At 35.3% G+C, this 26,099-nt stretch overlaps 1 protein-coding gene across 1 annotated transcript; it reads right to left on the bottom strand.

Annotated features, from left to right (window-relative positions):
- On the bottom strand, window positions 1–20,370 carry PLSCR5 (phospholipid scramblase family member 5). Its single transcript, XM_026496568.3, has 8 exons — window positions 20,223–20,370; window positions 14,833–14,996; window positions 10,427–10,469; window positions 9,172–9,392; window positions 6,814–6,975; window positions 4,642–4,803; window positions 2,341–2,424; window positions 1–2,254 (listed from the first exon to the last, which is right to left on the bottom strand). Exons 1-7 carry the CDS (start codon window positions 20,233–20,235, stop codon window positions 2,386–2,388), a joined length of 804 nt encoding a protein of 267 aa, XP_026352353.2. The 5' UTR covers window positions 20,236–20,370; the 3' UTR covers window positions 1–2,254; window positions 2,341–2,385.
- Between the last annotated feature and the right edge of the window lie 5,729 nt (window positions 20,371–26,099).

The raw sequence follows: 26,099 nt of genomic DNA, 5'->3' as shown, positions 1-26,099 counted from the left end.
TAAAGATCAATTTCACCTTTAATGAGGAAGAGGAGACAGGATGGATTTTGATTTGTTGTAGTGTGCAATTCAGGAGCAAAGTACTATAGCAGGATTTGTTATATAATATATAATATAGCCAACTTTGAAATAAGCGCTGTATTCTAAGAAGGATTTTTATCTTTAGGGAGTCTCTGTTAGAAGTAGGTGTTTTAAACTTTTTACTAGTTTTAGGATTCATTTAAATATTTTTTTAAATCCAAACATTTGTCATGTTAAATGTAGTATTTATAGGTAGTGTTTTTCTCCCATTTTGCCCCACCATGAGAGTGTCAAATGCTGCTGTTGTGACATTAATTACAAAAACCTTTCAGTTTAGAAATCAAAAATACAAGAAGAAGACATGAAAATAGGTTCATCTTTAAGGAGAAAATTTGGGGAGGGGGAAAGATAGGGTGCCAGGCGGTCTTCCACATACCGCCTGATTTTCCTTTGTTTTTACTGCATTTTGTTACCCCACCAGGAATTCATATGAAGCATGGTGCCTGATGTGTAACAAGCCCTCAGAAAACGTTAGCTATTTTCCCCCATTTTATTAGTTAATAAGCATCAGCTTTAAAAATGCCACTTCCTTAGCTGGTTATGAATAAGTCACACACACATTAGTCAAAATAGATCAAGGGGAAGGAGAGGAAACACTGCAGTCCCCTCATCTGTCACCACAGCTCTCCAAAGTAACACATGGGAAACCTGAGAAGGTTGGGAAAGACCGTAGGACCAACTTACAGATGCATGGCTAGCACACAGCAGAGCTAGGCTAAAAAAATGTCTATCGCACACGGGACTGCCATTTGCTTCTGTGACCGTACTGTTCCAACACTCAGGTCATACCAGTGACACTGAAAAACTGGATGGGACCACCAGGAGAAAGATTGGGTTTGAAGCATGATTATTTTTTGGTGTCTACTTAAACTATTCTGGTTCACGAGTCAATCTTCTAGGGTTTGCTGCAGCGTGCCAACGGAGGGCGCTCTCAGAAAAGGTGATTGTTTTCCTTTCCATCGTATACAACCTAGAGCCCTGACCCCAGAGCCCAGGACTAAATTGCTATTTGTGGGATATCTTGGGAATGTAACTGACACATACAGTGCTATTTCTAGATGAGAGATTCCTAATTCCAAACAATTAATTTAGTAACCGATACTTGGAACACATTTCTGTTACTAAGTGGGGGATTGCCTGTAGTTTCTCTGAACACATTTATAAGTGGATAGAAATTTGGGTAGTATTTGTATAATTCTAAATTAGAGTCCAAATGGCTGCATGGTGCTTTGCTTAAAACAAGTGTTTCCTCATTTTGGAAAGGGAAGAACTATCATCATTCCTAAGAAAGAAATTCTAAAAATTTCTTCTTGTGTGGGCTTTGGAAGTGAGTGGATAACTAGATGTGGTTATCTAGAGGACTCCGAAAATGTTGAAGTAGAAGGCGTTAGCTAATTGAGATGACTGTATGCCCTGACTTCTGCATTTGACGCATGTGCTAAGGTTTTATTTGTTTGTTTTTGTTTGCTTATTTTTAAGTCCTAGAAGAGTGCATTTTTCAGAGCCCTACATCCCTTTCTTGACTGAACTCACTGTAAATAGAGAAAGTTCCTGCTCTATATCACTGCTTTTCCTAACTGAGAAGTCTATTTATATGCTTATTTAAATCTGTGGTGTGCATATGTGTTTACAGCATACTTTGGTTTGTAAATATTAGCTTCCTTATGGAAATATTAGCTCCTTACCACTAGAACAAATTGATTTCATCTATCTTCCTCCTCATCTTTAAGCACATTATTTATCCAACTTTCAGCTTTTCTGATATAAAGTAAAAATGTCTCACTACAATAAGATTAATAAACAAAGTCAAAAGGCTGCTTATGAAAAAATATTTTAGAAATCCAGTCCTTTTGATTAGTAACCAGCCTTAGTACCAGAAAAACTTCAAAGTGCTCTCTAAACATTGAATTTTCATCAGTGATGCTGCAAGCCTTAGTTCTCATCTTTCATGCTTACCCATGCAATAACTTCAAAAGGATTAAAAAGAAAGAATGACAATCTCTCAAAGCAACCTTGTGCTCAGGCCAGTAATCTTGTCTTTAGCTATCATGCATTTATAACCAGATAATTGCTTCATTACATTATGCTTTAATAAATATAATAATTAACATTTGTTACCAAAAAAGCAAATATGCAAACCATTTAGAAATGAAATCCAGAGCCCAAGGGATTTCTAGAAGAAAATGAAAAAGAGTTAGACAGCATCAAATATAGACATCTTCAAAGGGAAAGAGATCATTTAAAGTTTCCTTTACTTACTGAAATATGTTCTTGCATATTTTATTGTTTTTGTCATCTTGCTTGTTATAATCCAGCCAGTGAATGTTCAAAGAACATAAAATCCTACAAATAAATAAAGTGAATATGAGTGAATTTACAAAAAGGCAACAATTAAGATCAGAAGTCTCACATGTAAGCTTTGATTATATAAAGCAATTATGTCTCCCAGTGGTGTTCCTGCAACATGTGATTTATCAGTAGGAGGAAAATCAAAAAGTTTTAAGCTTGATGACCCTTACATGTCTAGTTTTCAGAATACAAGTTACTTGGAAATCTTATCTGAGTCAGCAGGGTATCATCAGTCAAAATCTTGGGTGATTAAGACCGTGCAGACTTTGCAGGGCATTGTGTCAGCGCAGGAAGTTGCAACAGACACGGACTTTTGAACAAGAATTACATACATCATCATGGACTCTGTGGTTAGTAACTAAGTAGTCTCAGGAAGTACCAAAAACTATACCAGAGGGAACTTGAGAAGGCGTAGTTCGAGCTGTGGGTTGTGGAGTGGTAGCGTCAAACCAGAGGAGACCAAACATTAGGTAGTACTTGTGACTTTTGCTGTTTGGATCAGTGAGTATTCTCATACCAGCAGCTTTCTGATGGACTCTCTCTTTCAGCGCAAGGTAACAAAATGGAGACAGCATTTAAAAATTAAAAACATAATTCTTCCTATCAAATTATATGTAAAAATAAGTAATTTATCTTGGCAATACATGTGAGAAATTGTTTTAAAAGCTATATTTTCCCCCAAAAAAATGAAAAAAAAAAAAAAGAAATGGATGGGAGTATTAGATATTCTCAGTGAATATACTTCTCCCTGTGACAATGGAATTAAAAAGTTATCTTTTCGATGATTGGGATGTTATCTGGATCAGTGTTTCTCCAATTTATAGTGCATAGTGAATTGCTGACAGTACATTTTTACTGTCAGCCTGTTATATAATATAAGTGGGTAGGGTACTGTTTTTTATATAAACATTAAGTGTGGAGCTTAATCAGAAAGGCCAAATTAAGGTTTTGGGAAAAGTCATGTGTGTGTGTGTCTGTGTGTGTGTGTGTGTGTGTGTGTACATGTTTGGAGGGATTGGTGTTGAGTGCTGAATGATCAAAAATGGAAGGATGAGCAGGAAGTGGCAAATTATAAGCCCTGTCAAGTGGCTAGAGGAGAATATGGAGAATAAGGAATGGAAGAAATATTAGGTCATAGGCAAGATTGATTGGGATTGGTTGGATTTATAGATGCAAATGGGAATTGAGGGTCAGTGACTACTTGGTAAGTACGAAAACCTAGCAATCTGAATATACGAATTCTACCTCCTACCAGTGATAGGGAAACAATAAGTTAAATTCCTGGAAAAATCTATATTCTGTATTAAACCCTAAGTATCTATTAGTAAGTCACTAGGGAATTAATTTTAGTTAATCTACTTCCCAAGTGTCTTTAGAAAAAACTGAGTAGATAGAGTCATTTTCCCCCCACAGCAGCACACATTAATATAACCATAAGATTTAGGATCCTAAAACCCTGAAGAACAACAAAATATGAGAGGAAGAATGTACATTTATTTTAAAATTCCATGACTTTTTGTCAGAGCATTGGCAATGGTAAGCAATGGGGGAGATACTAGAGGAAAAACCAGGAACAGGAGATGGCCAAGCATTTCACATAGGTGTCACTTGAATTCTGTTCTATCACCAATCTCCACACCAAGAAGAAAATATTTTTAATGGAATTATAAGTTAGAAAAAAAGAACAAAGACATAATATCTTTGTAATAATGGAAACTGATACCCATTAACTCATCCTTGTGAATCCATGTATCCATGTTCATACTGGAAGGGCAAGACAACTGTACTTTTCACATTCTGAATGACACTTAATTCCTTGTTAAACAATGAGACAGTCCTGAACTTTACCCAGGATAAATAATGTGATATTTACATATTTTTCAGTGAAAGCGAAAATAAGCCAAAAATCTAAATTGAAATTGAAAGAGAAGGGTAACTAAGGCTTTGAAGAAATGATGAGTAGGATGTGACAGGGCAGAAATTCTTGAGGAAGAGGGTATATGAGGGCCAGTGGAGAAGGGCTGGCTCCTAAATTCTGACTTCGGAAGGCTGGCTCCTAAATTCTGACTTCGGAAGAGCTGGTCCCAAACTAGCCCTCTATGCATAAACCTCCTTGGAGTAAACGTGGTGCTGTGTAAAATGAGATTGGCTCCATAGTAATGAACAAGCAAGGGGAAATAAATCACTCATACTCTTTAAGACCATACTTACAAAGAGAAAACAAGCACCAATCATCGCTGCTTTGACTGTCACATCTAGATCTGCGGGAACGTGAATTCCGAAGTTGTCCGCATTGGTAAAGACATCATTTACAAATCCTGACCAGTACTTCGAAATCTTCCCAATTGTAAGCTTTTCATTAATGGTCTTCACCTTTGAAAAGAAAATAAAAGATGTTAAATCTAAAGGTAAAACAAATGGTTTTAAGTATCTTAGTATGTTTGCTTCAAGAGAGAGATGAATTGTTTTACTCATCATCTGTGACAATTCCATGTCATTCATTCCTTTATATAAACATAAGTTTGTAGATTTAACTTTACAGTTCACTCTTCAGGAATTTTGCTTTTCTTACAGTTATCTAATCCATCCTAATTCCTTTTTTTTTTTTTTTTTTTTTTTGCTTTTTGTATGCAGATTGGGAATATAATAGCAATAAATAATTAAGGCCTGGCTACCACAAGATGGCAGCAGGTACATAGTCTCAATTACATGGTCTAACCCTGAAGGTTACCCCATCACCTGAGGTCCAGATTTCAAACCTGAATTCTTCAATTAAAAAAAAAAAAAAAAAGGAAAAGAAAAAGAAAATATTTTTGATAAAGATTTTAGAAAAGATTTAGAAGAAATTAATGTCTAGGTGTAATTTGTAAACTTTTAAATTTTTACTGCTAAGATTTTATAATCACTAACGTATTTAATTATTATCAGCCGTTGCTTAATCTCATTTTTATATTATACTAAATATTTACTAGGTCATTCTTTCATAAATAACCTGAAGTCCTATTTTTCCCTAAAAAAAAATTCTCTGGGCAAATATATCACACAGGAAATGCAGACTAATTTGACAACAAAAATCTCTAGTCCTTCTCGGCTAGGAGTCTACAATTAAACTTTATCAACTATCTCGCTTGCCCTGTTTCTCATTCAAAAGCTGAAAGTTGAGTCACTATGAACTTTGACGTTCTGTATGGCTGGAGAAGATGAAAATAAAGTTACTTAGGACATCCATTACTACAAATACTAAAATTTTTTCTTCTTCTTTTGTAAGACTTTATTTATTCATGAGAGGGAGGGTGGGATCGAGGGAGGGCGGGATCGAGGGAGGGGCAAAGGGAGAGAGAGAAGCAGACTCCCCATTGAGCACGGAGCCTTACGTGGGCTTGGGCTTAATGCAGCGCTCAGTCCCAGGACCCTGGAATCAGGGCCTGAGCTGAAGGTAGATGCTTAACCGACTGAGCCAACCAGGTGTCCCAATACTAAAAATTTTAAGTCTCAATCAAAGGGCATATTTTTATTCTTTAGTCTTTTTTTTTAATTAGAAAGAGCGAGCGTCTGCCCACATATTCGCACGAGGGCGCATGAGCAGGGGGAGGGGCAGAGGGAAAGGCAGAGGAACAAGCCTACTCTGCACTGAACCAGGAGCCTATCCTTTAGTCTTAGGAAAGCCATGCCAAGTCCTTTTAGAGTGGAGTGGAGTTAGAACAGTTCACTTTGCAAAACTTACATCGTATTCTAGGTGAATAGTGTTCCCTAAAGTCCCTCAAACTCAATGTCCTAGGAGGGATATACATAAATGTACAAAGAATGAAGGAATGAAAAATAAATAAATTAGATCTGCTTTGCCTAAAATGTATTTCTGGGAAAGGTAGTTAAGACAGTTCATACTCTTAAAATTGAATTTGCAACTACCTATTGTTTTTTAACATTGAATTTACACAAATATGTTTATGCAAGTGTAGATTATCTTACAAAATGAAGTTAGCTGGTCTTCTGGTCATAGCTTCCAAATTAGTGATATTTTAATGCAATGTGCTTTTTAGATGGGATCTGAACTGGGATATGTAACCACCAGAGCTACAGGAAAGAAGATATAATTTAGGGTGATTCTAAACTATATGTATTTGCTTTATACCATGGGTGCTGTAATTCCACATAAATCAAAAAAGTTTTAGCATGTTTTTTAAAAAAATTCTTGAACTTACTATCTCTGAAATTATGAGTTATTATTGGCATGTACTATATGGGGTTATTACATCATTTCACAAGTATATTATCTTCTAAATTTATTTCAGAGATATTTCAGGATTTGAATATCTTAAAATTGAATTATGTTGCAAAATATCAGGACCTAAGTGACAACTTTCTTCATTCTGTCATCCATACCTCAAAATCCACATCGCCAAAACAGCCACATGTTGCACAAGGACCAACAATTTTCAAAATATCTTCTTTGTTTGCATTTTGGATTGTGAATTTAGGCAGAAAGGGGTCCCACTTCTGTGCAACATAACCAACTATAGTACCAGGAGGAGCTTGGATTTCTAACTGTAAGAAGAGACAATAATAAAATAAGATTTTTCTAAGGTTATTGTATTTTAATTTTACAACAATATCAATTTACTTCTAAATAGCAACTTTTAGGAAATTATTTTTGTATTCTAGAAAATATTCTAAATATCTGCTTCAAGGAAACATAGCAGTGGATTTTTTCCCCATTATTTTATAGAAACAAAGAAATTCACTGTGTAGATATATGTTTGGCATTATTCACTAAAGGTCCATGTCTTTAATTTTACTTCCCTGAGAGAACTTATCCCAGAATTGTCTTCTAACCCTGGGACGCTGGCTTCTTTGCTGTTTTTGTTCTGAGTATGGCAGTTGGTCAAACACTGAAGCTGTTTCCCATGAGGTATTTCCAATCTACTCCCTCTCCTGTGTTGCCACAACACACATCTATTTTTATCCTTCACACACCAATTATTAGCTATTCATGATTGTTTTCCCTTCAGGCTGTCAACTTCTAGCTTCTCTGTCTTCAATTAAAAACAAATGCTTCTTGTGAAGGTACCGTTTTACATACCAATTTGATTTCTGTTTCACTTCTTCTAAAGCGTTACAGACTAGCAATTGCATTTTCAGGCTTTCCTTTAGTATTTTACCCCATTCCCTTCATTCCCTTAATTTCTTTATTTTTCATCATATTGTATTTCAACATATTTATGTAGTCAAGTCAAATCCATTGTGAAATAAACTAGAGGTGGGTAAAAATAATGAAAATTGTTTGCTTTTGAATCAAACCAACTCCTTATAATCTGTCTACCTTTTGCCTTTTTTTTTTCATTTATTAAGTTCATAGTCTTATGTGTATGTCTGTAGTGTTCTTGGATCAACAGAGGTGGTTTCAATGAGAGTGCTTAGAACTATGTAGATCTGACTGGTCAAATCACTAAGTTGTACAGCTGAAAGTAATGTAACATTATGTGTCTACTATACTTAAATTAAAAAAAAAAACACTAAAAAGAAGGAATTATATAGATTTGTTCCGAGATCACTTTTAAAATAACTGGTTTGATTTTGACCAAATTTTTAAAAATTATTAATGGGTATCAAGATACATCTTATTTTTCATTTATGTGACACTGGGCTACTATGAAATAAAACATGAATTATCAGAAACTTTCAAATAGATGTATTATACTGACTATACCATCTTAGAGCATATTACATCTTAAATATCCTCAGGAGGAGGATGCATATTCTTGGACGCCATGTATGAGTACCTTTGCCGTTCTATTACTTAGCCAGGAAACTGCCTATCAATAGTTGGAGAATTAGCTTCAATACATATTGCTAGAAACTTCCTCAATTAACCCCCATCCATATTAATATTTATTTCTCATCATGCCAAGTAGAGTACTTAAACATAGGTCCTCAACAGAGAAACTTTTTTTTCTCTTTTTTTGAGAAACTGGGGTTTGACTAAGGACAGTGGATCAAGCCCCGTTCATGATATTTCATGGATGTGTAAATTACCTCCAATCCCTAAGCCCCAGTTTTCTCAACTGCTAAATGTGGAGAGTAAAACCTTTTCTTTCTAGCTCATACAGATGTTACGATATCCAAGACGTTAAAGTAAGCAAACGTTCCATATCGACTTAACTGTGTTATGTCACTGAAAGTCATTATTGTAGATCTATTAGATAACGATGAAAATCTATTATATATTAAAATAATTAAATGACTCCCTTCAGAACAATAACAGTCTTTGTCACAGTTTGAAGTTTGTCATACGTGGATGAATGGGATGTGAGATTCTGTACTAAAAATAATACTTAACCGAGAGAACATCTTGGAAGTTTTAGTATTACTCACCACTTTCTGAAATATGCTACAGTTAAGAGAATGCAAAGGGTAGATTTGCTTAATGGCAGATCTCATAACTATTACAATTATGTGCCTAATTCAGAGATTCAAGAGGATGTGTCCTATTTACATGACGCATTAGCTGTTTTTACCCGTCCTCAGAAGCCACTATAGTTTTTGGTTGGAAAGAAAAAAAAAAAAAAAAAGCTAGTGGATCACCCAATCCTTAAGCTATTCTGATCCTAAAGGAGCAACCCACTAATTCGAACAATTGGAAGGTGAATTGCCTTATGGCTCCAGGTGAATCCCATTTATTAAATAATTGCTAGTATTTTCAAACCTAGAAAAATAAAAGTACACGCACAGCCAACGACTAACCTCTTGCAGGTAGCAAGGGCACCAGCAGCTGTTACACCTCAACGGCCTGTTTACTGTAATCACCTCCCTACCGGAGTTATCCGTGATCTTCAGAGTGCAAGATCTCAGCGTGGAACAGAAAGTACGATTGAAGCAAATGCTTTGCTCCACTGCAAAGTAAATTCTTTGTCCCAAGCTGTTTTTAATCTCATATTTGTTGGAGGTCTCAGTGCCAAGTATCACTAAGGGAGGAAAAAAAAAATTCAGCGAACCAATGCTATTGCCTAGTATCAAATCTTAAATAAGTAAAAGGTTAGTATTATTAAAAGAAAACAAAGTCACTGACTAATTATTAAGTATATGGTATCTGCCTCACCCAAATCTACTTCTGTGCTCTAAAATTTGAGGACTTAGCTATGGAAATCAAAGTAAACTGAGAACAAAGCTATGCAATGACTAAATTTTGATTCCAGATATATGACCTACTTGGAACGTGTAGTTCCACTTTTCAACTCAAGAAGCAAGTCTGTAAAGAATCAAATCCTCAAATAATCCATCTATCATTGCTGTGGAATTTACTGGGACAACTCACAGCATAGTAATGATTTTGTTTAAGATCTATTTGGCAGTATATCTACAGCTGCCTGCTATTCTGCTGTTTATTACAGTATTGACATATTTTAGATATACTATAGAATATTAAGGACAAAAAATACTCAAGTAATTTGAATTCAGTCATCGTTGTAAGTCTGTGTATTGTTAAATAACATACCATTTGATGAATCACTGACACAATGATAAAAATTGAATTTTGTTTGATGGGTTTCTGTTATTTTTTTATTTATTTTTGGTTTTGTTTCAAGTTTTTATTTAAATTCCAGTTAGTTAACATGCGGTGTAATATTTGTTTCAGGAGTAGAATGGATTTTTGTTATTTAGTCTAAACCCTGATTTCCATTTCTGAAATTTTTAAGAAATTATTAACAAGCGTGGAAAAGATCAAATATCTTTTATGATTTTAAGATAAAAATAATGTTAGATATTAATATTAATATTACCAAAGACTTGGAGAGTTTTATGCTTTTAGGTTTATCTATATCAGACTAACAATTTACTTTCAATGTTTATTTTAAAAAGTAGACCTACTGATCTTTTTGATTTAATTTTATCTTCAACATTTGACTTTATTGTTTATGAGATATTTAAATATAACAAAATTTCTGAAACCTAAAATATTTTTAACAGTTTTAATAACTATAGAATATAATATACTTACTTCCAAGAAGCTCCACCTGCTGGTGTATAATTATCAGGTCTAACTGTTGAAGAATGACATAAAGGAAATAAAAAGAGTTACATCACACTTTGAAAACCTTTGGAGATATTACTGTTAACCTGTTTACCACATGAAGTTGGGTAATTTTCATGTTCTCTACCAAGAAAATGGTTGAAAACAGTTCACATTTTATAATGAAAAAGATAATATCTTTGGTATTCAAGTAAAAATTTAAAAAAATTTTAAGAATCCTGAGAATTCCAAGGCAGAATTGCCCCGAATAAGAATAGTTACTGTGTTTAACTCTGTGTTCTTTCTGTGATAAGGGGATAAAAGAATAACTCTTGGAAACAATACTTGAAGATTTTAAACAGTCTCTGAATAATAATGCCTAAAAAATTTTTAAACTTATTTTTTTTAAACTCATTTTTTTTTTAAGCAATGACCCGAATGCCTGGGCTCCCCTCTCCACCCTGCCTAACTTCTCTTTCACTCTCCACTCATTCCTCACAGAAATAAAATGTCTTTGTTAAAGCTGAGAGAGGTCATTCTATAAATTGTTCTCACTCATACCTTCCTCTGGACTAGAAAAAAAAATCAACGACGAGAAATCCTACTGATGCCAACAAAATACCCATTTAAGCAGAGTAAGTTTTGCCAGTAACAGCTGACATAATAAAATTTGCTTTATGTAGTTAAAAATGAAGTTAGTTTACAGAGATAAAGTACGCATAGATCGTTAAGAAATGACCATTTTTGAAAGTATACCATTCAGATATTTAAAGTAAATATTAAAACATGTTCTTAGAATGAATTTTATTTTTCACGAAGGTAAATTCATGAACCCTGAAGACCATTGTCTTCTCCAACACTTTATTTTCTATTTTGCCTCTAAATTTCTTCACTTTATTCTCCCTTCACATTAATAAACTCACTGGTCACCATTAAGCTGAAATAGTCATTAGTAATATTTGGTGTTGATTGGGCATCACAAACCCAGAAAATTTTAAGTTACATTATTTCCTACATTCTTCTTGTATATCCTGAGCTGTAGATAAAACTAATGCCATATCCTCTATTTAAATTTTATTATTGGTAAAAGAGTGCATGTAGCCTCTTTTTTTAAGGTTCACAAAAAATATTTTCCATAAACAATTTATGATTTAAGAGATTCTAAAAACTATTTTAAAAACAATAATGGCAATTTTTAAATATTAGAATCAGTCTTTTGTAGTGTACCATTGTTACTTCTGTTCTCCTCTTTTGAGAAAAATGGAGGGTTGAGAGAAAAGTCACGAAGGATACTCACAATTCCTTAGCGGTGGGTCCATTAGAGGTAACTTAGGGATGGGGAAGAACTATGAGGGCAAGACTAAAGTTTGAGTCTAGGAACTTTAATGTTAGTGCCATGGATCAAGTTGTAGTCTTGAAATTTAGAGACTATCATTTGAGATCCACTCCACATTGGAAAGGGAAGTCGTACCGTCTGCTCTCTAATACTAGTAGTTGTTTACTTAGTGGCTTCCATGAGGTAGTCACTGTGGTAGATATTTCGACATAGGATTTGATTTAATTCTCATGAAAACTCAGAGAAGTAGACATCATTACATTTTACCTGTGAAGAAACAATCCCAGAGGGATTAAGTAGTTTGGCCAGGATTGCAGAGCTTGTAAATGGTTGGGCTGGGATTTAAACCCAGATCTTACTGCCTGCCACCAATTTTGACGTGGTTTCTACTCTGCTGTATTGGCATCACTAAACTAATCTTAGGAATTAGGATAAACAATTCTTAAGTGATAATGTGGAACTTCTGAGTATTTTTCCTTCCTATTTTCTCTACTCTTATACACATCCCAACCTCTGTGATATTTGATTTGATGTATCTCTGTGGGCAAACCCTTGGATTTGAGGGTCTTGTTTTGTTCTTGCAGTTTCCTTTAAGTAGTCCTGGGCCACTTATAAACCATGGTCCAAATGATCCCTTTCCACCCTTTGCTATTAATTGAAGGGCTAGGAATTGTTGGAAACTTTAGACAGATTGAATCATATATTCAGGTATCAGGGCAAGTAAAGCACTCAAGTATGAAAGCTATAGAGTGGAAATCAAATGACAGGCTTGGATATATAGCTTAAGAATAAATTCTCATGTATAATTTATCAGGTTTACAGGTATCAGTGATTCCATTTAATATCTGTACTTCAAAATAAATTGGATCTATACATGTGTCTTTGTAGACTTTAACTCACTACTCCCACCTCTAGGTGACTAAATTATAAGAATTATCCTTTGACACTAGTAGGATAAAATGATATTGACTATTATGAACATGTTAATTCAGAGAGAGAATCTCTAGTTTATTCTTAGGTTTAGCTCTAGGTGAATGACGTAAATATACACACACCCACACATACACGCATATACATCCGTATATATGTATATTGCATACACATATACATATATGCACATGTACACAAATATATAGGTACATGTGTATATATGTATTTATATATGTTTATATACATACCTGAAAATTTATTTCAAATTGTTAATGAAAACAAGATTTTCATTAGTCATTGGATGGACTTGATTAAAGGAGAATAGATGAGTTTTTACATTTTTACTTTGTTTTAATTTAGAAGGATTTTGTATATTTTGTATATTTTCCTGTTTATTGAAGAATGTACTATTTTCAAATGTTCATGATTTTATTTAATTCTTATGGTTTTTAGATAAAATTTAACACCTAAAATTCAATATATATATATATATATATATATATCTTACAGACTTGTGGTATAAAACATTTAAAATGCTCATTTATCCTGTTATAAGTACACTGCTTTAAAGCAAGCAAGTGTTCTTTTAGTATAAGGTTTCCCTTTGAAGTAAACTATTCACCAATTTGTGGCATATTTTTATTTTCTGAAAAAGAATACCAAAGGTATATGTCTGGAAAATTGACTTCATTTTAGAACTGAAGCCAATGGGTTCATATCTCTATTTATGGAATGTAAAAAAAAAAAAATGTATTCATGTCAAGCATCTGGCTCCGGGTGTGTCATCATTCATGGATGGAAGAAGAATATGTGATGACCATATGTGATCATCAAACCTCAGCCCTCTGGCACTGGTATATCACTTTTATACTTGGCAAAACCTTGTCTGACAACATTCCCAAACAGCTTGCAGCAGTTAATCAACTCTAGTCAGCTATTACAGCTGATCCTTTCTGCAGATGGAAGATGGTAGGTTAGCTTTTCCAGCTCTTTTACATATCTCCCTGAGCTCTCCAGTCTCTGAAGTGCATTTGTCTGCCAGTGGGTTTCTGGAGAAGGCATCTGCAATTATAAACATTTTCCCAGGAACATATGCTGCATGCAGCTTAAACCCTATCAGGCGTAACAGAAATCTCTTGTACCTTAAGGGAATTAACACAGAGATTTGATTTTGATAAAGGAGATAGACTTTATAGTTTGAAAGAATGCCAAACAAGCTGAAAATAGCAGCAGATGTGTTGACATCTCAATATTAGAGTATTTCTAATCTTTTGCAGGATAAAATACAAAAGCAACAATAATATATATAAATATAATCGCTCCTTATGAGTCACATAATTCAGATGATGGTATTTCTTGATTGATTTGTTGTAAGGCTTGAATCACTGCTCACCCTCCAATGACTATATTTAATAATAATGTGATCTTTTAAGCAAATCAGCCTGGAGATGCAACAGTATCAAAGACAATGACGGTAACTTGGTAACTTGCTTTGCCTTGGATTTATAGACACCTTTCGAGATTCAGCTGAAGACACTGAATTCTCAGATCATTACAGAAGTCTCTCCTGAGTACTTAGATCCTTAACAACCTTTCTCTCCTCTACGCACCTGCACACATTACAACTGTGTGTTTATCTGGCTTTAGTACATAGCCTTGCACTTTTTGTCAACCTTTTTTGAATGCCAATTAGGTTGCAGAATGTTTGGGTGAGAGGGACTAGGTTTTATGCTTTTTATATGTCTTGATGATAGCAAGTACTCAATAAATATCCTTTAATTAAATAGCTGTAGGTGACTAGACATGTCAGACAATTCCTTGAGGATGCATTTGCTTATACTTTGAGCAATGAGCAGAAGGAGGATAAATGTGCTTAACAGCTCCATCAAAAATGTTTAGTGTCATCACTCTGCCAAATAAATAAGGAAAAAAGAAGTGGGAATAAAAGAGAACAAATTTCTTTCCAAATAACAGAGATAATTTTTTTCATAATTTCATGGTTTATACTGCTTTTCTCACTTCACTAAGTGATTTGTTGAAGTTCTTCAAGCATGGTTGGAAAGCAAGAAACCAAGTCTGTATTCATTTTAAGGGGTGAAGGTTTGTAGAAATAGAGAGATAAAAACACCTGGCTTAAATATTCTAGACCAGGAGGGAGACTGCCTGGCGGAGGGAGAACTGGCTGCCACACTTGGTTCCCTGTGTTGGGAAGAGAGACGTGAAAGCTGTGGTCAGGGTCTGGAGCTCCAGGAAGAAAGCCAGGCAAACCTCTCCTTCTTTGGTTCTGTGCATCTGCAAGAGAATGAAAAGCTCAGCCTATATTTAAATTTAGGCCATTTCACTGAGTTTTTCTCATAGTATTTGTTACTTCTGAATTTAGAGGGTCAATGATCTCCTGCATTTTCCCTATTCATTGTTGCTATCACTTAACCCCTAAACCAGAGAAAAAGAAATGCAGAAGATGGCTAATAGTGTTGTGAGAAAATGTTGGATAATTTGGACAACATAAATGATTCCAAAAATGTATTGTTTTGAAAGCAAGTTAAACTGTTCAAAGAGCTGAAAAATTATAAACCCCAAAAGGAAAAGAAATGGTAAAAGGAACTACATATTCTCTACTCATAAAAGGATAAACTTAGACATCGGTTTTGAATCATAATTATGAGTTTCGAGGCATAAACTCCTTTCCTCAAATATTATGAAGGTACCTTGTAATTGCTGAGAATGTTTTGTCTCTTTTTGTCAATACTACTGCTATGGCTAGGTTTAATTCAGTGGTCCTTAACTCTTTAGGCTATACCAGACTACACCTCACCTGGAGGGCTTGTTAAAACACAAATTCCTGGGCCCCACTCCAGAGTTTCTGATTTGGGAGTGAGGCTTGAGAATTTGCATTTCTATTAAGTTCCCAGATGAGCTAATGCTGCTGCCTGACCATACGCTCTGAGAACTAATGGTTTAATTCTACCTACTGTGAGAATATTCAAACTAATTTATCAGCTTAAGGGCAGTATAATATCTAATGAAGCTTTGATTTCTCAGTATTTTGTATAAAAGCATCCAAACATTTTTAACAGTGTGAATCCCTTTGTAGGGATCCCAATATTACAAAAGATAAAATAATTACAGAATTCTATAATGTTTGGCTTTTTTTTTTTTTTTTTTTTGAGAATCACCTGTTTTCTATATTGTTGTGAGGTAAAAATGTTACTATTCCCATTATCTGTTAGATTAAAATTTAGAGAGTTGCTATTTATCTTGCATTAGTCTGGAACCTGTGTAGTATCATGCATAAGACATAATAATGTGTGGAAAAAATCTTCTCTTTTAAAAATATAAATTATTGCCTTTCTACTATCATTTTTCTCTTTTTTCTTTTCACACGATTGCCATTTAGATTTCTCCTTCATTAGATACCATTTTTTTCAGACTATCAGAGTTTTTATTCCTCATCTTTATTAATCCATAAATTATTGGAGTTTGACAACACTATGCTGTTTTAGATTGAGCATAGGTATGGATCAAGATTTGGTAGGTATTTTCAAATATTAGAGGGGCCCTTATGAAAACAAGTAATTAACACTATTCTAAAGACATATGAATGGGAAGGACAGGAAAATCGTTTACAATAAGGAAAAGTTTATAACAGCGGCACACAGATTTGAGTAAGTACTCTCATTGTATCTATATAATTCACAGTAGATTAGAATGGTCTCTTGGCCTCTCCCAAATTCATGGAAATTTTGTCTATGTGGGGGTGTATTTTTCAGAATCTTTTAAATCTCTAAAAAGTTAATTTGAAGAAAGGACTGAGTTTCCTTTGGAAATAGTAAATTCCTCACTATTAAGAGAATTCAAGCATAGCCTGAATGAGAGGGATTAAACACACAAACAAACTGGTGAAGGAACATGGGCATCCAAGGAATGGTCCTTTGGACGCTGACATAAGCTATTCGCAGTAATAATAGATTCATTAAGTTTGTGTATACATGTGGTGTTAATGAGAAACAATTGCCAGGTGATTCATTTATTTATTTAACATTCAGGTTGTAGAAATAGATGAAGATAGGTGTTTAAGTTTGTACTGGTCTGTGACATTTACAACTTGGACATGCTTTAGTGTTAAGACCATATGGAAACAAACTTGTCATTTGGCCTCATTAAAATAGAGCTCCATATAGGGGCACCTGGGTGGCTCAGTTGGTTAAGCTGCTGACTCTTCGCTCTAGCTTGGATCATGATCTCAGTGTCTTGGGATCGAGCCCCACATTGGGACTCTGTGCTCAGCGGGGAGTCTGCTTCAGGAGTCTCTCTCTTCTTCTGCTCCTCCCCCTGCTCTCTGTCTAAAATAAATACATAAATCTTTTAAATAAATAAATAAGATTGAGTTCCATACCAAGAATATTATAGCAGTTTGCTTCCCACAGGACCCATCCGGAACTTCTCGGATGTGGACAGACAAAAAGCATAGAGGCTCAAGTACTCCTCTTGCTCTGGAGGAGGTGGCCTGAATGGAACCTCCATCAGTAAACTGGGGAGGAAGACTGTGTAACACCATGTCTGATTTGGGAGAGGAGCAGTTGACCAATACAGCAAGGTCAACTGAAAATAGTAACATGGGACAAACAATCCTTTCTTTAGCTTAATGCCAAAAGCCTTGTCATTGACTTTCAGAGAAAAATAGAGGCAAAATTATGATCTAGGGAAAACCAGTTCATAATGATAAAATTTAGGATAGAAGTTCATCCTGGGTGTGAAGGTATATGACTGTTGACCCAAAAGGGAACTTTATGAGGTGCCAGAAATGTTCAATATTGTAATTTTGTTGGTGGTTACACAAGTGCATCCTTATTTAAAAAAAAAAATCATGGGGCGCCTGGGTGGCACAGCGGTTAAGCGTCTGCCTTCAGCTCAGGGTGTGATCCCGGCGTTATGGGATCAAGCCCCACATCAGGCTCTTCTGCTATAAGCCTGCTTCTTCCTCCCCCACTCTCCCTGCTTGTGTTCCCTCTCTTGCTGGCTGTCTCTATCTCTGTTGAATAAATAAATAAAATCTTTAAAAAAAAATCATGAACTTAAGTTTGGTGCTCTTTATGCACTTTACTGTATACATGCTATCCTTCAATTAAAAAAACATATTGGGATAAATTTCTAAAAATAGCTGGCAGAAGATTATTAGATTCTCTCTCGTCATCAATTTTATTGTTAGATTAGCAAATTATTCCAATTCTATCTTGTAAGCTATGTTTGTTGTGACAAAATGCAGGTTATTGAGTGTCTTGGAAGTGGCTCTATGTTCAGGACCCAGGGTCTTTGGGTCCTTAGACCTCAAAGCAGGTCCAGAAGCAGAAATGTACTCGGGGCCCAGGGCAGATCATGTTAAAAGTCTGAGTAGGGTCTCACGTGGAAACTTTTGGGATCACCATTGTGACATCACTTGCTTCCTTTTCTGAGATGTCAGTTCATATTGGAGCAGCTTTTAAAGATAGCTTCTGTTCAGTTTAGATCATCCTGGAAACTTCTGTCTGCCTCAAACTTAAAATTTGGGACCAACTTGTTCTTAAATTGTGTTTATTTATGCTAAATCAGGGGACTTCAGACCACACAAATATTTCTTCATTTCTAATAGCATCCAGTATTCAGACTGTCCTTTGGTTTAGTGGTGCTGATTAAACTGCCCACAAAATGTGTGAAATATCCAATTACCCTGTATTCCCTGGAAGAATAGTAACTGCCAACACAGTTCATGGGCCAGAGGACTTTCACGATGTTATAAATAATGTTCTGCAACATATTTGAAGAAAACTGTCTACAAAAATGTTTTAGGTAAATAATGATGATAATCTGACTGGCCCTCTCAAGTCAGATTTCTGATTCAAAGGGAAGTTTCGTTTTCATTTCCTTTCAATAGAATAGAGTCTCTAACAGATGTTTTACCCACTTCATGTGCTAAATAATTTGAGTAGGTTGCAGGAGTATTAGTTTTCCACCTGAAGTTTTGACTCCAAGTTTAAGTGGTGAGTCTTTATCATTACTGAACATCGCTGCTTTTTTGGTAGATTAATCATATTTTGATCTTCCTATTGCTTTCCAGTCACAAGTTCCTTCAAAGACTCAGACCACCAGATAAAGAAGGAACTCCTTTGAATTTCTATCTGGCTTTGAATTTCTATCTACTCTTTTAAAAATGTATAACTAGCTTATAAATATTTCACATACTCTGCAACTCTTTACCTTACAGGCTACGGTTGTTGCTGTAACTCTTATAAAGTGATGAAGTGTTTTGGATTAAGTGTTGGTGTCAGTCTTAAATGGAAGAAAAAACTTGTCAAGACTTTTTTTTGTTCGCTTTCAAATATAAAAATGAGGCACACATATATTAACATTCATGATTTTGTTGTTTCATGTCTGTATTTTACAATTTGTGTGAGATTTCGCTGTGATTCTCAGGGACTGGTGTTATGTTAAATGTTGAAGAAAAATGAAAAGATTACCTCCTGCGTTCCATATTAAATAGCATTCCAAAGTGTGTTTTGATAAAGAAAGCAAATAAACATACATGCTTCTTTGAATGCTTCATTAATTTAATTTAGGATATTTTAAATTGGTGGACTCTATTATCCTATTTGTAATTAGGTTAAAAAAGTTTCTGCCAATTATACTAATCATAATTCTTCATGCTAAAACTTTTTATTATAGGCTAGAGGTTAATGGTTTGTTTGATAATGGAATGAAACACAGTATAATCTCATTTTTAATATAATTTCACAAGTATTTTTAGTGAGATTGAAACTTATTACTTTCAAAGACAACCATATCTCTTGTCTTTTGAGACGTTATTTAAAGTAAGACAGTACTAATGATATTTATGCAGTTTTAGGAATTTGAGGGAAAAATTCCTAGCTCCCCCCTAACAAAGTCCCTAATTAATCTGCTTACTTAAATAGTTATTTTCTGTCTGCTTTTTTATATATAATTTACTATCAAAGAATTTTGGAAGATTTTTGCTTCATAATTCAGCAATATTTATTTCTAGTCCACTAAATGTATTAGAATTTACCAATAACAAATATTGAATTCTTTATAATAAATGGCTGTAGCACACATTTTAAACAACAAATGGGAAATTTAAAAATACTGAACTGTACTTTAACACTTTTTAACTTATGCGTGAAAAGTTTTCTTCAAATCCCTTTAAACTTAGAATATCAACCTGTCCTTGTGTTTGGCATTAAATATTGCCCTTCTAGATTCCGCTATGAAGCTTTTCTTATTAATTCACTATATTTATTTTCATGATAACTAAAACATTGTTTATATGTTAACTTTTACATTCAATCAGATAGCGTTTTTTTAAATTTAATGGAACATGTTCCTTGAAGTTAAAAATTCCAGTGTTCAAAAGTGATGAATGACAGGTTTTAAAGTATCAATCTCACTGATAGTAAAATCCCTACAACTAAGTATTTTTAGTCATAAATAAGGAAAAATTTATTAGCTAGCTATGTTTACTCTTACCTTTAGAGGCCATGAAGATGTCTGAGTCACTTCTTCAAAGGCAGCCAGGTTAAAAGAAAAGGCTTTTCTTGTTGCAGCAAGGAGAGAAAACACAGCATGCATAAAACTTCAGAAGGTGTCTGTCTACTTCATGTCAGCTTACAAATAACAGAGGAAGGCAGCACCTTACTGTTTCCAGAGTGATGTATTTTATCACTTCAGACAACAGGGGGAGACGAAGCTATCACCAAAGGTAAACGCTACTCAAACCATCATATCTCTTGGTGGCTGAAGGAACAATTTGAAAATAATGAAAACAAGAAAGGAAAATATGCAATACTCATTTTAAGTATTGCATTGTTTTCACATAGTTATTGTTTTTTTTAATTTCTTGGAATATACACCCTTGCATTCACTATTATATCAGAAATACTCTATTTTTCTAGTTTCTAGAAATCTTCTGTGCCAGAGTCTATGATACATTATTCTAGCTTCTGTAAGTTTCTGACAGTTCTAAATACAATATTTTATATTTTGAAAAGGTGTGCAATTTAATATTATTTTTCTCTCGGGATTTCTTCATGTTCTCTCCCCCAAAAGCAAAGAAACAAGAAGAGAATTATTCCTTACTATTTATGCAATTAAAAAATCTGTATTTTCATTTTTAATTGAATTTGATGAATCAGAGGCTTTTGAAAATACAAACCTTCAGTAACCTTGCAAAGTTAGTGGAAACATCCAGGTAGTATTTAACTGCATTGCATACTGAGGGGGAAGAGAAAGCACTGTCACCTTGACTGGACAGCCCATCTTTCTAAATGCAGGTGACCAGGTGACCATGGAGATTTTGCTCCCCAAGTCAATTGCGCTGGATGGCATGATTTGCAAAGGTTGCACTTGCAAGATATACTGCATTATAAGCAACACTGTCTACTTCTAAAAATACTTAAGCAGCCTGATAAGCCATAGAGCATGATGAAAAATTATAAAATCAGCTTCACAGTTTGTTGATAGCAAAAAGTTTATGTTCTTATTTAACAAAGAGATTTTTTTATTATTGTTGTTGTTGTTTTGAAGTATTTGGGGTTGAAGAACTGCCATTACCTGACTTGTCATTTTGCGGAAAAGATGAATAAGTATGATTAGTATTTTTTCATGATTTATTTATTTATTTGTTTGAAAGGGAGAGTGAGAGCATGTGCTCTCAAGCAGTCTCTCCACTGAGTAGCCAAGAAGGGGCTAGGTCTCAAGACCCTGAGATCATGACCTGAGCCAAAAATCAAGAGTTGGAGGCTTAATCGAATGAGCCACTCAGGTGCCCCAATATGATTAGTATTTTAATCAAATTATATGTTTCCTAGATTTCTTACCATTTATCATGGGCATTTGAAGAAACTTTATTCCAAAGAAACTTAAGTTGTTTTAACACTATCAAACCTGGTATTTTAAGTGATGGCCATAATAGACCAATTGATTTGGTTTTCCACAGAGCACCAATTTTGAAATGAAAATCTGAGTGAATTAAACATGTATTTTGACCTGCACAGGCCAGCCATCCATGTATGTGGATATGGCCATATGGCTGACTCATGAAATCTTTCAATATTTAACCTGCAAGGGAGAATTTCCAGGCCACCTAACCTGATGTAGTGTAGGAACTGCCCATTTCTTTCTTCACACTTTCTCTCTCTCTGTCCTCCCAAAGACAGCACCAATATTGCTTTTTCTTTTCAAAGGCCCAGCAGATACCAACCTGAGGTTTCCCTTTCCCTTCATTCCTTTCTGTTTCCCAGGCTTTCTCAAAGTGAGGCTCACAAACCATCCTGATGGTACTCTGGGACATTCGAGTGTCCTATTGCCGAGTGCTCCTGCAGCCAGGTGGTGTTTTGCCAAGAGCTGGCTTTGCCTCCTCTCCTGCTGCAGTGGCTGCTGTTATTTCAACTCCAGCTGCATGGTGCCCTCAATCTCCCTCCCCCTCTCCTGGCACCTGCTGCCTCCCCGGAAGCACCCAGACCTCCTTCATGCCCACCTCTCTGCTCTGTGTGCTGTGAAGCCCTGGACTGTTTCAAGCAGCATCAATACCAGTTCCCTTTGCCATCAGGCTGCAGCTTTCTGGTCTGCAAGCTTGATGCCACGAAATATAGCCAATACAAGATGGGCATGTCCGACAGATATAACCCGGGCCTTGAAGACAACACAGTGGGATCCGTACAAAAAAGGAGACTTAAAAATGAATATCAGGGGGCACCTGGGTGGCACAGCGGTTAAGCGTCTGCCTTCGGCTCAGGGCGTGATCCCAGCATTATAGGATGGAGCCCCACATCAGGCTCTTCCCCTATGAGCCTGCTTCTTCCTCTCCCACTCCCCCTGCTTGTGTTCCCTCTCTCGCTGGCTGTCTCTATCTCTGTCAAATAAATAAATAAAATCTTAAAAAAAAATGAATATCAGAAAACATAAGTCAATGGGCCTGCTTTTTCGCAGTACACAACCCTCCCCTGAGCCTCCTCTCTGCCGCTCTGCTGCTTGGGCACGCTAATTTTCTCAGGATGTTCTGCCTTGCCTTCCTTGTCCCTTCGAAAAGAAGGGCCTCTATATCCACCCCAACTTCAGCTCCAGCCAAAAGAAAATGGAAAGGAACTGCATCATAATTTCACTACCCATGGCCTTTCTGCAGGACATATCACAGCTCTTCCCACAGCTCTGTTTATTCAATATTACATCATTGTTTAGAAGTTTCTGCATTATTTAATTATTTAATGGTTAGATTCTTGGCTCAAATTTCCATGTCTAAAAAGGCTCACCAAAATAGTGTCTCTCAGTACAAAGGGAGAGACTGCAAATTATTTAAATCTATCTAGTTGCAGATAAGCTCCCTGTTATGACAAAAATAGCATTATGCTTCAGACAGCATCTCCTGGGGGAAGGATGGGGAATGGAGTAAGATATAAGCCTGCAGGTCTGGGACAAGACCAAGGACCAAGCACTGAGAATAATTAGCTTTAGGAATATTTCATGGTTATTTTGGTTTTACTATAAAGTATGTGTTCCTAAAAATTAAACATATACGTATATAAACATATACATATGTAATATATAATCAAATATATATACACATATATATGGAATGAGAGGGAATTGTTTTTATTAATTTATATAAATATTATTGAAGTATAATTCCAAAACACATTTTATTCACTTGAAATTATGTTTTCTAAAATTCATTATAATGCATAAAGTTACATTGGCTTTTAGTTACTCCCTGTTGTTACATTTTATGGATATAATGGATATACATTTTTAATATTTTATATTATTATACTTTTGGCCATTGTCCTTTTAATGGGAATTTAGATTGTTTCCATGATATAAGGCAATGGTTTTTATGCATAAAAAAGGTATATATCCAGCAATGAAAATGCCGGCTTATGGAGTATGAAGATCCTCATTTTTATAAGTATCATTGCAGCATTTACCAAGTGCTTCGCAAATACTAAGAAATTACTTAAGAATCACTGGAGATCATTTGAGAATTGACCTCCAGTGTGCTTGTACCAGTTTACATTCCCAACAGTAATGGGTAAGTATTCCCATTTCCACATACCCTTTCCAACACTGGTATGGTCAGTCGAGTGTGGAATTAACTAGGGACTGCCAAATATTGATTTATAAGAAAACAGCGTCCAGAAGTCTTAACTACATTGTAACTAAGTAACGTAACCACTTTCATATCTGTTTTCAGCTGTTCCTTTCATACTGTATCATGTAAGATAATTAATAGCAAATTTTATGAATAACTGGTTATAAAATAATTGCTATAGGTTAATAATTGTTTGTAAGTGGTCGAAAATTTATTGATAAAACAGCTCCTTTCATTCAGTGAGTTTTATGGCATAATCAGCTAAAATGTGAATCCACTTTTAATAACCATGCAGTACATAAGGCACGCGTTTCTACGCATAAACCTTATCCCTGGGTTTATAAGTTCCCACACTAAAATTTGTTGTGGAACAAGGCAAGGTGTATACGAATAGATTAAGAAAGGAAATAAAACAAATATAGGGAGAAATATCATTATTATAAATGGTTTTTCCAGAGTTATTTGACTTATAACTATGCTGTTCAGTATGAAATATCCAATCCCTTAATGTAAACTTGGGGAATGTTCCTTTCCTAGGAATGTGTGCCTCCTACTTCAGTAGCCATTTATCCACACTTTGCGAACCTTCTATCAAAGTGCACTTCTTTACTAACTTATTCGAATCTGTCCTTTTGATACAATGCCTTATTCATTCATTCAATAAACATGTATTAACTTTTCACTATGTGCGTAGCATTATAGAGTATACTCAGATGTAATGATATGGCCCCCACTCTAGCGGAATGTGTGCTCCAGTGGAGTGTCACAATATAGGATTGCAATATTCTTTTTAAAACTAAGGCAAGCTACAACCTCCTGAAAATAAAATGGTGTAACTCATGCTCTCTCTGAAAAGTGAAACTAATTGGAATCAGTAATGCATCATTCAAAAGGGCAATTCCTTGTTTCATACACATGTCTAATTTTCCTTTCCTCTGTTCCTTTAAAAAAGGAAAATAATAACTATTAAGATATTTTTTCTTAAATAATGAAAAGATAGTAAACTGGATCATCCTCTTAGCGGTTAATAAAAAATAGATTTCTTACCCCCTCTCATTCTGCATACTTAAAAAGATATTGATCCAAAGGATTAGGAAAGAAGGAAAAGAATCCTGGATACAGAGAAGAATCTGTGAAACTAAGATAAAGCTCGTTCTGGAGCAAATCTAGAGGGGTCCCCATTCACCAAGATGACATGGAAAAGACTCCTAATTTAGAGTCCTGTGCACACTCCATGGGACAAATGGCATCCCGTAATCAGTAGATTGTAAAGCCCAAGGCAGAAGCAAAAGTTTAGTTTGTGTATAAAAGTTCTTAAATTTTCAGCCGTATACATTTTTCTTTAGGTGGGACTAAGTTAAGTGGAATGGAGTTATTCAAAGTATTCTGTGTTTATTGTGCTTTGTCTTCAGGCATTTGCCTGATCTGTTATGCATAATGCAAACTTTCAATAGTTCATAATGGTATTTTCCTTTAAAGATTCTAAAAGTAGGGGGAATTCTGAGAGGTTCTTGTTCATCCCAGGGTGTATTACTAGACAAAGAGATGGAAATTACAAGCATAAAACTTGTACAAACATATGGCATACCAGCAACTATTTATTTAGATGTCCTTCAGGAGGTATGTTTATGAATGTTTCTGAGAGAGAGAGAGGAAGATATAGAGACAGAGGCAGAGAGAGAGAGAGAAACTGAAGCTACTAAGTAGATTGATGAGAATTTAAATGTTAAAACCCTCAGTGCTCCCCACCAAGAGCTACTTTACCGTTTTGAAAATCTCTTGATTGTTACCATTTCATTACGTATGCTTACCTTGTGCCTTGCTCCTTGTGGTCACTTTGTCCTCCCAACATCTGCCTGCATCTCAGACATCACCAGAATCCTGCACCAAACCCTTTGGTCGCTGCAGCTGACAGCGCAGCAGTGCTCTGCATACAACGGCCTTCACTGAGAGCAGCCATATCACGCACAGCCAGCGTGGCTGCAACTCAGTGCCGGCCAGAGCACACCAACTGTTCTCTGCCGCACATCTTTGCATTCCCAGCAGTGAAAATAAGCTTCTGCAAGCCTGGATCCCCCAACAGCACTGCTCCCAAGACACTGTGATAATTATTATAACAAATATACATGAAACATAGAGGCAAATACGTTAGAGTTAACGTATGCTGCAGAGCACATTTTTTAAAATGTTTTTTTATTATATTATGTTAGTCACCATACAGTACATCCCTGGTTTCTGATGTAAAGTTCGATGATTCATTA

This window comes from Ursus arctos, unplaced genomic scaffold (genome assembly GCF_023065955.2).
Source record: "Ursus arctos isolate Adak ecotype North America unplaced genomic scaffold, UrsArc2.0 scaffold_20, whole genome shotgun sequence".
Taxonomy (NCBI): domain Eukaryota; kingdom Metazoa; phylum Chordata; class Mammalia; order Carnivora; family Ursidae; genus Ursus; species Ursus arctos.
The sequence above is the reverse complement of the archived record's forward strand: the minus strand, read 5'-3'. Positions and strand labels throughout refer to the sequence as shown.

Excerpts from the sequence above, each read along its gene's own strand:
- PLSCR5 (XM_026496568.3), bottom strand. Across the intron at positions 10,470-14,832 it reads GTCTAGAATATTTAAGCCAG|TTAGACCTGATAATTATACA; the intron begins GTGTTTTTATCT and ends ATTCTTCAACAG. Across the intron at positions 4,804-6,813 it reads TTGGCGATGTGGATTTTGAG|GTGAAGACCATTAATGAAAA; the intron begins GTATGGATGACA and ends TTCTTTTCAAAG.